At 48.0% G+C, this 16,247-nt stretch overlaps 1 protein-coding gene and 1 long non-coding RNA gene across 6 annotated transcripts in view; one reads left to right on the forward strand and one right to left on the reverse strand.

Moving 5' to 3' along the window:
- Positions 1 to 2,309: 2,309 nt before the first annotated feature.
- On the reverse strand, positions 2,310 to 13,162 carry Pla2g12a (phospholipase A2 group XIIA). The gene is made up of 4 exons (XM_003468050.5): positions 12,849 to 13,162; positions 5,683 to 5,759; positions 4,453 to 4,618; positions 2,310 to 2,984 (listed from the first exon to the last, which is right to left on the reverse strand). The coding sequence occupies exons 1-4, from the start codon at positions 13,072 to 13,074 to the stop codon at positions 2,866 to 2,868; spliced, it is 588 nt and encodes a 195-aa protein (XP_003468098.1). The 5' UTR covers positions 13,075 to 13,162; the 3' UTR covers positions 2,310 to 2,865.
- A 114-nt stretch (positions 13,163 to 13,276) lies between these two features.
- LOC106027282 (uncharacterized) overlaps positions 13,277 to 16,247 on the forward strand; it is a 36,522-nt gene continuing 33,551 nt past the window's right edge. For 2 of the 5 annotated variants that reach the window (XR_010051415.1, XR_010051416.1), the window contains exons 1-3: positions 13,277 to 13,727; positions 14,427 to 15,058; positions 15,181 to 15,818. This is a non-coding gene — a long non-coding RNA (uncharacterized LOC106027282). Of the gene's footprint in view, positions 13,728 to 14,426; positions 15,059 to 15,129; positions 15,819 to 16,247 lie in introns of all 5 variants that reach the window. The other 3 variants (XR_010051417.1, XR_010051418.1, XR_010051419.1) reach the window with 3 other exon arrangements.

A 16,247-nucleotide genomic window follows, 5' to 3' on the forward strand; every position in this document is an offset into this window, starting at 1 on the left:
AGCAGTGACGATGGCTCCCTGGCCACAATGGCACAAGAAGTGCTGGGAGCATCTTGTGGCACCAGAAGTGAGGGTGCTCAGTAGCCAAAAGTATGCCCAGGCGTGGCAGCACACACACTTGTGATCCCAGTCAAGTGGGAGGCTGAGGCAGAAGGATCACAAGTTCAAGCCCAGGCTGGCAAACTGAGCAACGCCCTGCCTCAAGAGAAAAATTTTTAAAAGGGCAGGAGATGTAGCTTGGTGAGAAGGCTCTGGGCTCAACTTCTAGCACCACCCATCTCACTCCAAAAAGTCAGAAGGTATGGACTGAGGGACTCAGTAGCCTGCCACCAGACCTCTGGAGCCAAGGGGAACAATTGGAGCAGCCAGCTTTAAGTGAAAGAAACATCCACAGTGACATCACCGGCCGAGGCAGGGGAGGAGAGCCTTTCTCCCAGAGCTCCGCGTATCACGTATCACGTATCATGACTAAGGTGCTTCTCTCTTCCCCAAGGCGGGGACAGGCTTGTCCCCACACCTCCCATCGTGGGGACAGGTGAGTCTCCCAGGAACAGAATCCTGGCCAGAGAGGAGACACTGACAATGGAGAAACCTGAACCCGCCAGGGAGTGCAGGGCCCCACTTCTAAACCTACAACCCCAGCCTGACCTCAGACCTGGGCAGGGGCACATTGTAGGACACCTGACACTGTCATGGGGGTGGGGACAAGGCGGGGCTGGGGAGCCAGGCTCGAGCACTGATGCCACGTGGTCTCTAGATTTTCTGGAAAAAAAAATGACAGGTATGGAAAACAGATTCGATGGCGGGATACAGTCACGTGCTGGGGCAGTAATCATTGACAGCTCTGTGAATGTCAGCAGGGAACAGGAAGAGGGGCTCCATCTTACCTGGGCAACCTAATGATCCCAGCGTTTTTAATTTGAACATATGGAAAGTGTGTATTATTTTTATTTATGACCATGAATTAAGTATTTTATGCATGTTTTTGGTTTGTCTTTTCTGAGACAAGGTGTATGTATTCTAGGGCTGGCCTGGGACTCTCCATGTGTCTCAGGCTGGCCTCAGACCTATGACCCTCCTGCCTCAGCCTCTTGAATGCGGAGATGACAGGCATATGCCCCTACATCTGCCACTGGTCCCCTTGAGAAAGCCACCTAGGAAAAACCACTAATTTATTATTGGTTTAAAGTTATCTACTCAAGTACTTCAAAATAAATATGCATAAAGATTCAAACATTGGTTAAAGGTTTACAAAACTGCATTCTCATAAAACACTGACATAAAGTATCCATCAAGGGCTCTACATTGGCCTGCTGGCCAAGGTCAGTAACACAACCATGGGACGCTGAGGCAGGAGGGTCACACTAGAGCCCAATTCAGGCAGTCCAGTGGCTCTGTAAGACCCTGTCTTGAAGAATAAAGTACGCGCTGAGGATGCAGCTTAATGCAAAGGCTCTGGGCTCAGCCCTGTCCAGTGCCAAGAAAAGAAAAAGGAGGGCGGAAGGGAAGGGGTTCATAACACTCCATCGGGGCCCAGGCTGCTCACTCAGGCACAAGAGGACCAGCAGAAGGCACGGCTCTCAGCACAGCGGCTGTGGCTGCCCAGGGTGGAGCTGCCGGGTTCCCAGGGGGACACGGACCTAGGGATGTGGCCCCTTTCTCCAGAACCGGAGCCAATTGGACTCGTGGAGCCTGGCTGCTGGTGCCATGACTGTGAGCTCGGCATAGCTGTGCATCAGAGGGGTGCAGGAAAAGCTCAGCGTCCATGGATTTTCGTCCATGGATTTTCAGAGGCAGCCGCGCTTTTTTGCAATTTGCTCTGTCAGTTACTAGTTTTCCATGTATTAAGAGAACCATAGAAGGCAGTTCTTTGCATTTCGTCTGTTCCATCCATTTCATCCCTACAAGGAAAAGCACAGGATAGTAGCAAGAGTAATTTCTATTCAGCTGCACCCAGTAAAACATTATAGTTTTAAGGACATTCTGAAACTCACGAAGAGGAGCCGTATGAGGGTGAACAGGCAGGCACAGCAGCTCCCAGCGCTCTGGTCCCCATCTCCCCAGCTCAGATGGGTTGCACCCCGGTGACACCTGCTCTGAGAATCCTGCCCATCCCCGCCCCACATGTCACAGGACACTCAGGCATCCTGGGTCTGCATCCTAAGCAATGCCACAGCTGAGTGCTAATGCCACAAGAAACAACACGGGCACAGTCCTTGTAACTAGCACGCCTTATTCATGTACTTCAGGGGCTGCAGAGAGGCAGTTTGCCATGTGTGATCAAAACACAGAAGAAACGACAACATCTGTTCCTTTCAGGCATAAATGTTTATTGCAAGTTTCATACTAAACAAATGGTACTTGTAAGTGAAGATTTTCCCATTTCCAAAGATAATGCTGAATAGACCCTATAGTGAATGAATATATTTGATCACATTTTAAAAAATATATACACTCTTCTGATAGTGTTATACACTCCTCTTTTCAAAATGTCTTTGCTAACATATCCTGTTTTGACACTGGTCAAGACAACTTGGCCACTGAGCAGCAACATCCAGAAAGATACCTGAAAAGGCAGACACACTCTCCTCCGCACCTCCCCAGCCTTTTTATTTTTTGGAGATAGGGTCTTGCTATGCCTCCCAGGCTGGTCTCGAACTCATGATCCTCGTGCCTCAGCCTCAGTGCTGGGATTACAGGTGTGTGCCACCACATCCAGCTGTTTTATGTGTTTTTATTATAGGTCTTAACGTCAAAATACTGTCCTTTCACCAAAACCCAGCTTTAAACTGTGAAAACACCAGTACTTTGGCAAAGGTTAAATTCTCCATCCTCGCCAGTCCCTGTCCCGTCCATCTGTCCTCCTTAGAGATCAGTCTTCTCCTCATAGGGACACCTACAGGCAGCTCGCTGGCTGTCCAGGTACGGCTTGCAGCCCAAATGGATGACACTGTCGAACAGGAGTTCCACCACCGTCTCGCAGGCTGCGGAGAGAAGGTGACAGCGGTGAGCAGCCCTGCTGCTCTGCCCAGTCCCCCCACCTCGGGGCAGCCCCACGACTCCCTGCAAGCACCAACCTCGGCTGCCCGCACCTGTGGACCTGGCTTTCATCTCCCCTCCATGTATCCTAAGCTTTGTACCAGTCAAGTGATGGTGTCTATCAAAGCACAATCAGTGTTAACTTTCCTGTTGGCTGGAGACTAAGACCACCAGCAGAGATGCCTGCTAACTTCTACACTTACTTATTTTGAAGCAAGTTTTGCTGCTGTTGCTGTTTGGTGCTATAAATCACACCTCAGGCTGTGCACAAACTATGTGATACAGAGCTACCAGTGAGCCAGCCCCCCAGTCCTGCAAAGAGGCTGGGGGGTGCAGATGAAAGAAGTTTAAACACAGAAACCTGCTGGCAGTGCCCACAGCCTCCAAGAGCTGATTGCAACCCTGCAGGACACCTAATACACACAGCCCAGTCTCTTCCTCCCACCAGCCTCCACCCTGGGCTCACAGGTCACAGAACTCAAAAGTAGCTTTTCCTTGGAAGGATTTTTTGATTTTTAAAAAAGCAATCAATAATAAAATCAATTTACTTTTCTTATTCTAAGCAACCTGAAACACCCCAACATGGTACATTTATAGAGATGCAGCACAAGGTGGCTTTCAGTTGATCAAATGCCTTTAGTTTCAAATATTCATGGTAAGGAAACAGCTTTTTATTATGAAATCTTAACATTTTCAAAGTTCTCCCAAAGCAATGCACTGGCCAGACTGTTACACAGGAAAAAGCAAGAAACCTGGTCACATTCAGCCACACTGTATCCCCCTTCCGGGGTCAGGGAGCAAGAAACACATTCCGGCGTGCTGCAGCGTGCAGCCAGGTGGCCTCAGCCTGAAGTGTGCAGAGGGTGGTGGCCTTGTGCTCTGCCGGGGCGGAGATTTCTCCCCTGACACGCACCATTAGGATTCAGAACCAGGTCTAAGGTAGGAGGCTGTCTGGAGAGATTTAAAACGCTGTGATCCTCTAAAATGGACAATGTCGACATCCTGGACTCTGGGATGAAGGAATTGGTGATGATAGGGGAGGGAAGTGCCCGGAGCCCCATCACCAAGGTCACAGGGAGCTGCCAGGCCTTGCTTTCCTGAGATGCGCGGTGGCAGGGCCCTGTCTGAGACGGGAAGCAGCCGTGAGGGACAGTGACTGCGTGGTGTCACTGACTCCATCTCCCCAGCACTGTGGCTGCGTCTTTAAGCCTCAGCTCACTGGGGATTTCACTCTTTAGGTTCTCAGTGATTAGAGACTTCCTCTCGGCTTTCCTAACACAGTCTGCTTCTGAGACTCTCATTCTGGATGACAGGGACAACCACTGGCTCCTTGGCTCAGGGCAGGAAAGCTCTGCCAGCTGCTGCAGCAGCGCCAGGGTCCAGCTGCCCCCCCCCCCCCCCCGCAGCGCTCACCCTGCACGTTCTGGGCCAGGCCCAGCGTCTTCCGCAAGCCCCGGCAGATCCTGGTGAGACACAAGTGGAACTCCTCGTCGCAGTCGTTCTTGTTCTCGCCGCAGGTCTCGTAGCACCGATCGTGCTGGTTGCAGCACTTGGTCAGGGACGGGATGCCAATGTTGAGCTGTGGGGCATTGGGGTGCACGGTGGTCAGGGGGATGGAAGCAACCAGCTGAGGCCCTGTGCACAGACAGCCTTGCCAGGGATGCCTGATGGTGCTGCCCAGGTAGCTCCCAAGGCCACTTTTGCCTATGGATGTCCCCATGTTACAGGTTTTCCCATCACTCTTATTACTGAGCCAGGGTCTTGCTATGTAGTTCAGGTTGTTCTAACTCGCTAGGTAGCCCAGACGGGCCTTGAACTCAAGTCAATCCTCCTGCCTCAGCCTCCCAAGTATTGGGATTACCAAACCTAGCTAAATCTCTCCAGCACTCTTTCCACGCCCACCTGGGACCGTGTCTCAGCCCTGCTCGCTCTTCCCTATTCTAGAGTGCTAGACACTCAGTTAACTGCTGGTAACGCTGTCCCAATTGCCCAAACAGAATACACCACAGCTTCAAAAACACGAGGTGAGGCTGAAGTCATCCAACGACTTCTCCAGGACCTAGGCAAGTATGATTATGGGATACTTCAAAATATTCTGTACCCTTCTCCAAATAAAATGTACTTTAAGTAAAACGTGATAGGAAAGTGTTAATTATCCACAACTCAAACTCCACTCTTTGTTTTTGGGCCTTAAGTACCATTATCTTGAACCTGTAACTTATCATTGCATCACGAAACCCGTGTGCATGAGTCACACTCACGTGCTCCTCACAATCACACTGGGGTCCAGCCTCCCGTCAACCACACCCTGCCACCCCACTTCGCCTCAATACAGAAAACACGCTTTATCTCTGCTCTCCTCCCTAGGCAGTATTATTCCTGTACATAAAACCTATACTGTGCTGTTGACATAATAAAATATAATTTAAGTGATATTAACAAGAACAGCATTCAAATATAAAACATTAATTTTATCCCATTTAGTTCTGCTGGGAGTCATCAAATGTTTACCAAAAAAGAAAGCAGCAAATCCAATCACTGTTACACCAGGCCCCACTGGAAGCTAGCCCACATTCAGTCCTGCATCACGGAAAGCACTGCAGTCCACCCACCAGAAAGGTGCAGCTACAGCCCGATACTCACGTGAACCCCGAACAGTGGAGAGCCGCACCCATTCGGCGGGGAGGGCTTATACCCAAAGCGCGGAAAAGGCTTTGACCCTATAGAAAGTAAACGGTGTCAAAATTAATTTTCAAATATGACAAATCAAATACTCAGATCTAAATATGTTACACTAGTCTTGGACAACTTAACATTTAGTTGAATGGTGACACAAACTGTGCTTTTCGTTTCATTTTTGCAGTTCCAGTGACTGAACGGGGGCTCCGTGCATGGTGAGGTAAAGCAGTGTACCATGGAGCCACACCCCCACCTGTACTGATTTCTCTAGTACAAATGTGTAGTATTAGTGACCGCGCTCTTTAGGCAGAGTCGGTACATGACATGCTGCATCCTGATTCTTGTTAGGTCTCCTTCCCCTCCCACCTCCATGTTTTGGTCCCCTTCCCATTTGCAAAGAATCCATCTACCTGGTTTTTTTTTAATTGATCTTTTATTTTGCTCTTTACTTTATTTAGACGCTGGGTTTCTCACACAGAGAAACCAGGCAATGTTTTACCTTGTGAGTCTGATTTATTTCACCTTACATTATGGTCTTCCATTTTCCTACAACTGACTCAGGTCTATGTTTCAGCAGAGTAGAGCTCCACTGTGCGTAAAGACCACAGTTTTTTTATCCATTCATCTGCTGATGGACACACAGGCCACTACCAAGATTCAGCTATTAAGCATGTGTCTCACTAAGTTGCCCTGGCCGTCATCAAATCTGCATTTCTCCTACCTCAACCTTCTAAGTAACCGCGATTAAGGGCAAGCACCACCATGTCTAACTTGCAATTGTCTTTATTTTGAGAGCGCTAGGAATCTAATTTATCTAATCACTGCCTGACTTGTCTGATTATTTCACCTGTGGTAAAGAATGTGCCACCTACACTAATGTGTGCATATATACAAACACAGCAGTTTATACAAAATGACATCATGCGTAATCCTATTCAGCCCAAAATGTACAGAATCTCATCCTGGACTGGCCACAATTCCAAAGCTATGCACCAGACACAGCTAACAAAGAAATTGGCGGCCACCTGAGGACGGTTACTGCATTACATGCTGCTCCGCACTGGCACCCATGGTTCAGTAACGAGCAGGAAACTGACGTCACTACCAAAATGGTCAATTCTAGAGGGAAATTCAAACACACCTCACCTGTGTCCTGCAGAATCACCTCAACACCCCAGTCACCTGCTGTCCCTCAGATGTGTCCCACAACCCCCTATATTGAGATAGCCTATATAATACAGCCTATTTGGAGGTAGGGACACCACAGACTGAAAAGATGTCCCCCCTTCTGCTTCCAAACATCACTCAGCTCTTAGGGCAACATGAAATAGGCCAGCTTTCTACTTTACCTGCTAATCCTTTAAACTACAGGGGTTACACCTATCTTTATTCTAAAATTGAAATGTTCCCCTTACTTTGGATATAACCATAGCAGTATCCAAATGATACTCCACTTGGACAGGAAAGAGAGACATAAAGTATTCCACCAACTTTCATCCAACTAATAGAACTATGAGACTGAAATAAAAATGGGTCAGCCTTCAAAAGTAAGTAAGAAAAAAGCAACTTGGAGGAATCAGCCATGCAAATGAGCAAGGAAGTCCAAGCAAGGCTGGAAATACGGGGAGTGGCTGAGTGACATACCCAGTCCCCTGACTACTGCGTCCCTAAGGAACAGTTCAGGGCTCAGCTTCCCACTTGCACGGCCTACGAAAGGGAATATGCCAAGCTCCTGGGGACCCCAGGTGAGGTCTCAAGCCTGGCCTCAGACCTGCTCTTCTCAGTTAATGGCAGGGCACCTCGGGCCTCCGCGCAGACTCCCCGACCCTCCAGTCCACACCTCCTCATTTGGCCCAACAGCACTTTCTGTTGGCTCTGCCCCTAGGATGCTCTGCACCACCTCGCTGCCACACTCATCTCCACCCACTGCACTCCCAGCCACGGGGCCACAACACTGCCCTGAATGTGTGCTGCAAATCATGCACGACAGCAAGGCTTTCTCCTACTGCGAATCCTGCAGCGAAAGCCAGAGTCTGCAGAGTCCTAAGACCCATGGACTCTGGCCTTCCTGCGCCTTCTCTGACCACTTCTCTTTGTCATGGCCTCTTCCATTCCACCACATCACCCTGCTTTGCTGGTTCTCAGATGCTTGGGTCTCCTCTTGCCTCCGACCAGCTGTCCCCACCTTTTTTCCCCCCGATGCTGGCGTCACTGCACCTCCACAGGACAGTCGGAAAGGCGGGGGTCTCTGGCAAGCCTACTGATGAGGCGAAACCTAATCACCAGTGCTACACTATCACCAGGTACAGCTGCCGAAGGGTGAGCTGGTCACCAGGGGGACCCTCGTGAAGGGAATGAGAGCCCTGAACCAGGACGCCAGAGAGCTGCCTGGCCCCTGCCACCACAAGGACACAGCGGATGACTCCATCGGGGAACCAGGACGTGGGCCCTCACTGGACACTGAACCGGCCAGCACCCGGGTCTGCACTTCTCAGGTCTGGAACCTTGAGGGAGAAGCTTTTCCTGCTCATAAGCCTCCTCTATGTGGTGTTTTGTTATTGCAGAGCAAATAGAGTGAGACATTTTTGTTTGTGGCAGGACCTTTCCTCACTGCACTAATTAACATGTATGACTTTTAACACATAGACAGACAGTCCCTCATTTCATCAACAAGTATCACTTCTGAATAGGAGAGCGGTCAGAGGCAAATGAAGCTAAGAAAAACAAGTGACAAATGTGCCTACTCCAGAAGGATGCAGAGAGAGGGCAGAGCCTACAGAGTGGAGAGGAGGCTGCCGCCATCCCAACCAGGACCGAGTGACAAAGCTCTAACCTTCCTGGATGTGACAGCTGGACAGCAACAGCACAGAGTAAGTGCTGCTGAAGCTGGCCCCTTAGCATGGCCGGGAAAGGGACACTTGAGTTTGGTTTTTTGGAAACAATCCGTTAATGTCACTGAGTCGGAAAACCTTCCTCGCTCACCCCATGGAAACAGGACACTTCCTTCCACATCTGCTACACGGCAGGGTTCTTCTGTTACTTTCCTAGCGTGGAAGTTTCTATGCAAACAGGACTGTGGTCTTGCTAACCTAGAATATGCCTGGCACGTACTGACCCAAGATTAATGGATTTAAAAAATGGGAGGCAGTCTGTGCTGAAATTACTCCTCATCCACAGCAAAACACAAAACTGGAAGTAAATATTTTCCTGAAACTTTTTTTTTCCAGTACTAGGGATTGAACCCATGCTTTTCCACTAAGCTACATCCCCAGGCTATATAAAGTTCATTTAAAAAAACAAACATACGCACTTCAGGAAAAGAAAAATAGTAGGATGTTTTTTCAACAGACAGCGTTATCTGCATATGGGAGACCCTAGAGGATGTCACATACTGCAGAAAACCTACTTCGCTTCCCGCCCTTAGAGAGGAAATGGGAAATGTATGTGCAGCAATCTCCATGACTAAGGTTCCCTAAGCAGCGGTTTGTTGTACTAATACATGTCTGGAAGCTGATGGCTCCACCTGAGCCTCTTGTGGAGGCCAAAGGTAACTTGTATTAATCTCGTGATGTCTCAATAAATTTAGCATTAAAGTATTTATATAACTTCTTCACCTGAAATATGTACATGCCTTTTTGACCCTCTCTCTCTATGTATCTATATTTATATCTATAGATATATAATTTTTACCCCTCCTTTTGAGATGGGTTTTGCTAAGCTACCCAGGCTGGGCTTGAACTTGCCTGCCTTGACCTCCTATGCTATGGGAATTATACTGCACCCCACTTCCTGAAACACTTTAAAGTGTCTTGAAGCTCTAAATTCACCTTTACAATGCAATAACTATTTCTGAATAAGTTATATCGAAACTTGCTTATTATGTTGGTTCATGTACCAAAATTATAAATATTAAACTGATGAACATCTAAAAATCCAACACGGGCTGGGGATACAGCTCAGCAGCACAGTGCCTACCTGGCAAGCACAAGGTTGTGAGTTTGATCCCCCATACCAAAAACAAACAAAAAACTAAAAATTTAAAACAATAAAATAAAAAGAGTCCAACATTTATGTGGGTGTCAGCTTCTTACAAAGCAAAACTCAATATGAAAGAAAAAATTAGTCAAATCAAAGCACTGTAATGCATTGAAGCTACTGTCCTTCAGGCCCTAAACACAGGTCTGGGTATATAAAGGATTTGGGGATTTGGGGCAGAATTCACAACAACCATAGCAAAGCCCCTGGTCCACCTGATGGAGTGAGTATTCACTATCTCACTCGATGAGTACACAGCACTTCCTTTGTGTTTGGTCATCTGCATGGACAGTGGAAATCTAACCATTTGCATAGGTGGAGACATCAATTCTTTTCTGTGTATTATTTTTTTACATTTGATGTAAATGCTCCCAAACAGACTGACTCTTTTCACCTGAAAGAATATGAAGCAGATGAGTCACCTAAGAGAAAGGCAGGCAGCCAGGCCATACAGAGCTCGGCTTGTGGGGAGCACAGCAGACGCTCCCCACCTGCACCCCAGACAAGGAGGCCCCGTCACTCACCTTCACGGTGCTCTACTGTCCTTGATTGCACCTCTGACCTTTGCAGTCCTGGCATCTCTTAGCTGAGGACACTGGCTCCTTCCTCACTGAGGACTGAGGCAGCCAGGAGACTGAGTTTCTCCCCAGCTGACCCTGTGCATGACTCCTTCCTGAGATCAGGGACATCCCAATGGCGCACTTGGCCAATCTCTGTATGGTACTCGTGCTTTGCACTTTCCAAAGATGTGACCAGCTCTGCAGCCCTCTCCTCCCTTCACAGTGATTCTCCAAAGAACACAAGTGCCCGACTTGCTTGCCTATTGTCCCCAACTGCCCTTTCCACTGCACTCCCCACTTTAGTTCGTGGCAACTCCATCCTTCATCAGATTAAGCCAAGAACTCTGCCATTGTCTTTTATTTGTAACCTTACTTCTGAGCCATCGGCAAATTATTTAGGGTCTTCCTTCAAAATACATCCCACATGGCTTCTGCTAGCAACTTGACAAAACCATCACCCAATCTCCACCCCGGCTTCCCCACCCCTTTGGCTCTTTTAATTCTCAGTACAATAGCTAGAGGGAACCTCTTAAAATATCCGTCACTGAAGTAATGATGACTTACTCATCATCTAAAAACATTTCACATTTTTCCAAAGGAAATTTCTTCAGATCTTCTCTGATGTCAGGGAGAAAAAAGTTAAGAAAATGGTAACCATCAAATTTGTTCCCTATATAACCTCCCTTCCTCTTAGTACAGCCCTCTGCTCACCACCACCACCAAAGGGCCAAGGCTCCGGGCACCACAATTCGGGCCAACTAGGGAGAACTGAACACCAGCCTGGCCTTTGAATCTCACCATCCTCTCCCTGCTATTTACTTTTTGCTTTTTTCATTAAGCTCCCTTGATCGCATTATTGCAAGGAATAAAAAATACCCCTTAATCACTGTGCTCCTCTAGCTTTGGGACCAATCTATTTCTGTGTGGTTCTGATCTGATGATCACTCAGATGCCAAAACATGAAAATGTTGAGTCACTGTTTCAGAGGACTTCTCGAGGAAAGAAATTAAAAGGATAATTTTCATCAAGCTGGCAATGATTACATGGTGAATCCAGATCACAGGGTCACTGAGAAGACAGTACCCCATTGCAATGCTCAAACTCACTGGTGTTTTTATGCTACAGACCTGGCTCCAACAGGCATATTTTGTGAGGCTCATGGAAGACAAAAAAACACATCAAATAGAAGATGAAAATAGCTTTTTAACAGGAACAGTATCCATTCAATTGAGTAAGTGTCTCATATGTAAATAAACTGTATGACCAAGGGCCACATAATTGTTTAACAAGGACTCCTTCCAAGTCTTCCCTTCCTCCATAAAATGGCATCTGCACCTCCGCCCACTCAGGCTGAGTCACTCCAGGGACTGGTCTCTGACTGGGGTCCTCTGTGTGGATGCTCTCTCTCCAGGTCACTGAAATGTCACTGTTACCACTTTCGAATTTCTGCTCAAATACTCTACCAGCCAGGTCACCCTCCAACCACTCCACACCACACTGCTGACTTCCTACTGTCCCAGCAGAGGCAATCACAGCCTGCAGGGTGAGGTCTGCCGCTTTACTGAGTGCACTGCTCATCTTTTCCCTCACAATGAGCTCCCTGCGCTGGAAATTTGTTTTGTTCACTGTTAAGCCTTCAATCAGAACAACCTGACATAGAGTCCAGATTCTAATATTCATGCATCTGCAAAGAAGGAGAGTGACTAAGTATTCCTCCCAACGAACGCTCCAAGGAAAACATCCTTTCCCATGTCCCGTAGCATCACTGTTCTACAGCACACAGGTTCCTTTTGAGCTCATCTATACGTACAATTCGGTTTTACCCTAAAGATCTGGAGTTTTCCACTTTATCCAGCTGCCAGCAGAGACTCGGCTAACCATACTGGAAACATGATTTCACAACTGCTATCTCAACAGTGAATTTCTAAACAGAAACCAAAGTACTTTCCCAAAGTATTAAAACCTTCAAACATTCAAAAAGGTGCTCTGAAAAGCACCAAGCCTCTGCCTGAAATATTACCCACACTGCCACAAATTCTCGGATTCAAATAGAATTTTAGTTTTAAAAAGCAGAAAAGGAGTAAGTGAAAAAAATGTATGTATAGTATTGGCCATCAAGCAGCAGGGCTCATGGCTATCCACGGAGAGACACTGTCCAGTCTTGGGCTGTTTCCCAGCGGTTACCCGCTGCCCCTCAACAACCGCGTACGAAGTCGGTCCAAAGTTCGCAATGCATTCGCTGCACCTCTGCTTAAGGAAAAACATCAATTCTGGAAAAGTGAACACGGCATGATATTTTACATTCTTGGTTGGCTCTGCACGCTCAGACGACTCATTTACCAGAGCAAAATTCTAGAGCTAAAATCAGTGTGCTTGACTTCATTCCCAGGATTCTGCTACAACCCCACGCGAGTCCACAAAAGACTTGGCAACTCCACCTCGACTCTGCATTTTCGTGAACAATAAATAAATAAATAAATAAATAAATAAATAAATAAATAAAGGCAGCGCGCCGCTCCCGCCCGGCAGGCTCACCGTCGCGGCACCGGTACTGGCACAGTCCGTCCTCGCCGCCCAGCAGGTCCAGCGCCGCGTTCAGGTACGTGTCGATCTTGTGCACGCCGTTGCGGATGGTCTTCAGCGTGGCCCTCCAGTCAGTGGTCGCGGCCGCCTCCTCGCACCCGACTGCGCCGGCCAGGAGGAGAAGGAGGAGCAGTAGCGGCGGCAGCGGCTGGAGAGCGGGCGAGGGAGGCCGGGCCATGCGCGCGCGCCCCGTCCGAGCCCCGGCGCCCCCGGCGGCCAGCTATGTCCCAGCCTTCGCCTCCGCCCGCCGCCCAGTGCGCCTGCGCAGCGGCATTGCGTCACCAGCGCGACGCGGAGGGCGGGGCCGCGGTTGGTCAGCCGGTTGCGCAGGCCCGAGTTCACCTGGCAGCTGCTGGGGCTGCGGCGGTGCCCCGCGCTCTGCTCGCGCGGGTCCCCTGTGCAGCGAGCACGTCGGCATCGGGGCTTTAAAAAAAGCCTTCCAGAGGGAGCGAGGTGTAAGGATGTTTTTAAGTGGCTAGTAAAAGACACGTCACCACGAACTCCCTTTCAGTCCTCCCCCTTGCCTAGAACTCATCCCAGTGACCTCGCTGCTCTCTGAGTCCTCTTCCCTGAGTGTCTTTGTGAGGTGTGATTAAAGAAAATACCCTAGATGTTGCTGCTGTTGCCACTCACCAGAAGGGCAGCTCCTGAAAACACGACGTTGAGTTCTCATCCGACTTGATCACCTGGTCTGGCGCCTCACGACTCCAGGACTTTCTCAGTCACAGTGGCCAGGAAAGGAGAACACTGAGCCAGTCCAGGACATCCAGGCAGCCAGGACAGCGCAGCTAAAGACACTCGAAAGGATTTGCTGAGCTGCTGCAGAAAGTGGTAAGAACCAAGGGAATAAGTGTGTTCAAAGCTAAGGGGAGGACTTTGATGGGGACTCATGGCAGTGTGTCTTACTGTGATTAATTTAAAAAATTTAAACATTCGCCGACGTTTTCCATCACCTCTCTCTCGGGTGCAGTGGAGACCGAGGCCTGGCTGACCCAGATCAGCTCTGTCTGGATAGATGAGCTCTGCTGGACGTGGAGACAGGGAGAGTGCAGATTGACCTTGGGGAGTGTTTGGCACCTCCTGTCCTTAGCGAGGCACTCATGGCTCGAGGTGGCCGCGGTTGGGGGACAGGGAAAATGGAAAATGACGTCAGCCAAGGCCATAGTGGTGCCCAAATATTATCAGAACGACCTAGACGCTGGTTTAGACCTTGAACAAGAAAAAAATGATGTTTCCTACTCTGGTAAGGAAGATTTAGGCTGTATTTGAATGTAGTAAATGAAACAAAACAAGAACTTGAGGAAATCACCAATTTCTTACACAAGGTTATTTTGTAACTTGATAGTTACAGTGACATCCCCGTATTTTTCCCAGGCACTCCGCGGGATCCCTAAATAATGACTCCACTCCTTTGGCCAGAGCTAAAAATACCTAGTTTTCTCATTATCCCAATTGTTTCTAAGAATTTTCTAACAGGATCCAGGTTGGTATACAAGTGTTGAGAAGCGTTTTGTTTCATTGCCATGGTAGGGATGGACAAAATGAAAAAAGAGGCCAGAAGGAAGAGTCTGGAAAGAAATCTGAGATCATCGGCCAGGGAGAGAGGTCAGTACTGGGGGCAGAAGCTAAGTGACTGTGCTTTTGAAGTCTGAGACAGTGCAGCAGACATCCCAGACTGGGGTTCACAACTCAAGGATGCCTTCCAGCTCCTGGAGACTCTCATTTCCCTGACAACCTAACATAAGGCCGTGCCCTCACTGTGTTCCTTAATGTCCTCACTTAAGCCAAAAAGCTACACTCCTGCCCCTGTAAGCCAGGAGCATGCACTATAGTTACAGTTAAGGGGAAGAAAGGGCAACTGCATGCCCATTACAACATCATTAGCGCTGTGGTTGGGCTTTGATTGCTGTGCTGTTTTCTTCTGAGCCTATAGAAAATCAGAAACTTCCCCTCCTTCTGGACATGAGGGAGAAGACTCAATTTCACCACCCTTAACCACTTCCCAAATTCTAGGAAAACAAAAGAAAAATCAACCACAGAACTCACTGGAGTTGCTGCCTTTGGTTCTGCCTGCCCTCTATTCCAGAGGGGGGACTTTCATTACTGACAGATGCCACCAGCTTGGAACTTGCAAGTGCACTTTAACTTCAAACCTAAAACAGGTTGGCCAGTGCTGTTAATGGGTTTTGTCATCAGCTCACTCCTGCTTCATGCTGTTCTTTTCTTTTACTAGATCTCTGCCTGTCTTACGATTTCTCTGTGTCCTGCTTCATTCTTTGTTCAGACTATGAAGAACGGAGCTGTCAAGTGAGAGGGAGACCTCTGTCCTTTCAGAAACGGTTTGACCTCCTGAGGCTCAGCCTAGTTGTGTTGTCTATGGAGAGGTTTAGAGAAAAGGTAAAAGAGAACCTGTGAAATGTGAGGGAGCAAAGACAGGGTTCTTTTTTTTTTTTTTTTTTTTTTTTTTTTTTTTTTTTTGAGAAATGTTAATTTTGAAAGCAGAAAAATGTGCCAAGAGCTGTGAGGTTGTGTTCCATGTAGTGATGGATGCCATCCCACTGCCCTGCTGAGAACGCAGCTTGCTGGGATCCTACCTGGCAACAGTAAAACTCAAAAAAGGCAACGTTTATATAATGAAAGGTGGTTTATTTGGGGAAAAGATGAAAAAGAGAGAGGACGGACAGCTTTTGTGAGGTGTTAGAGGGCTTTTGAGTCAAAAGCCCACAGGACCTTTCCCTGGCGTCTCCTGTCTCCCGTTCTCCAGGTGGGCGATTGTTGATATCTGATCTCTTCCCTGGGCTGTCCTTGACTCCAAGGCTGTCTGCAAACATCTCCTCTGACCATTTGGTTTCTTCCTGTCTCTTTGTAATGAATGAGTGAAGGGGGAGGGCCTATGAAGAAGGCGGCCCACTTAATGATCAGGTAAAGGGGATGTAGGTGCATGTGTGTATCTGGTTATATGCACTGATGTTACTATACTGATGCTAAATGAGAACATGTATATATGTGTATATGCATAGGTGTGTGTACACATGTGAGTGTGCCTTACATATTAAATAAGAGTCCTTAAGTGGCTCTTATTGTATATATGTGTATATGTGTATTGTATATGTGTGTATATATGTGTATATGCATAGGTGTATGTACTCAGTGGCTCTTATTGTATATATGTGTATTGTATATATGCGCAGGTGTGTGTACGCATGTGAGTGTGCCTTACATATTAAATAAGAGTCTTCAGGTGGCTCGTATCACTGTTGCATTTTGTCAGGTGGGTAAGAGGAGCTGGATTTCCTGGTCTTTCATTTCTGACTTCCTCTGTGTTAATTCTTCTTGATAAATTCTAACAGT

The sequence above is a fragment of the Cavia porcellus genome, unplaced genomic scaffold (genome assembly GCF_034190915.1).
Source record: "Cavia porcellus strain 051 isolate PalLab524CR breed Dunkin Hartley unplaced genomic scaffold, mCavPor4.1 scaffold_14, whole genome shotgun sequence".
NCBI lineage: Eukaryota > Metazoa > Chordata > Mammalia > Rodentia > Caviidae > Cavia > Cavia porcellus.

What these genes read in the sequence shown, in the direction of transcription:
- Pla2g12a (XM_003468050.5), bottom strand. Translation starts at nt 13,074, where the DNA reads ATGGCCCGGCCTCCCTCGCCCGCTCTCCAGCCGCTGCCGCCGCTACTG. An exon ending in CCAGTACCGGTGCCGCGACG is followed by an intron (nt 5,760 to 12,848) that starts GTGAGCCTGCCG and finishes TACTTTCTATAG; the next exon opens with GGTCAAAGCCTTTTCCGCGC. An exon ending in CCTGGCCCAGAACGTGCAGG is followed by an intron (nt 2,985 to 4,452) that starts GTGAGCGCTGCG and finishes TTCTCTCCGCAG; the next exon opens with CCTGCGAGACGGTGGTGGAA.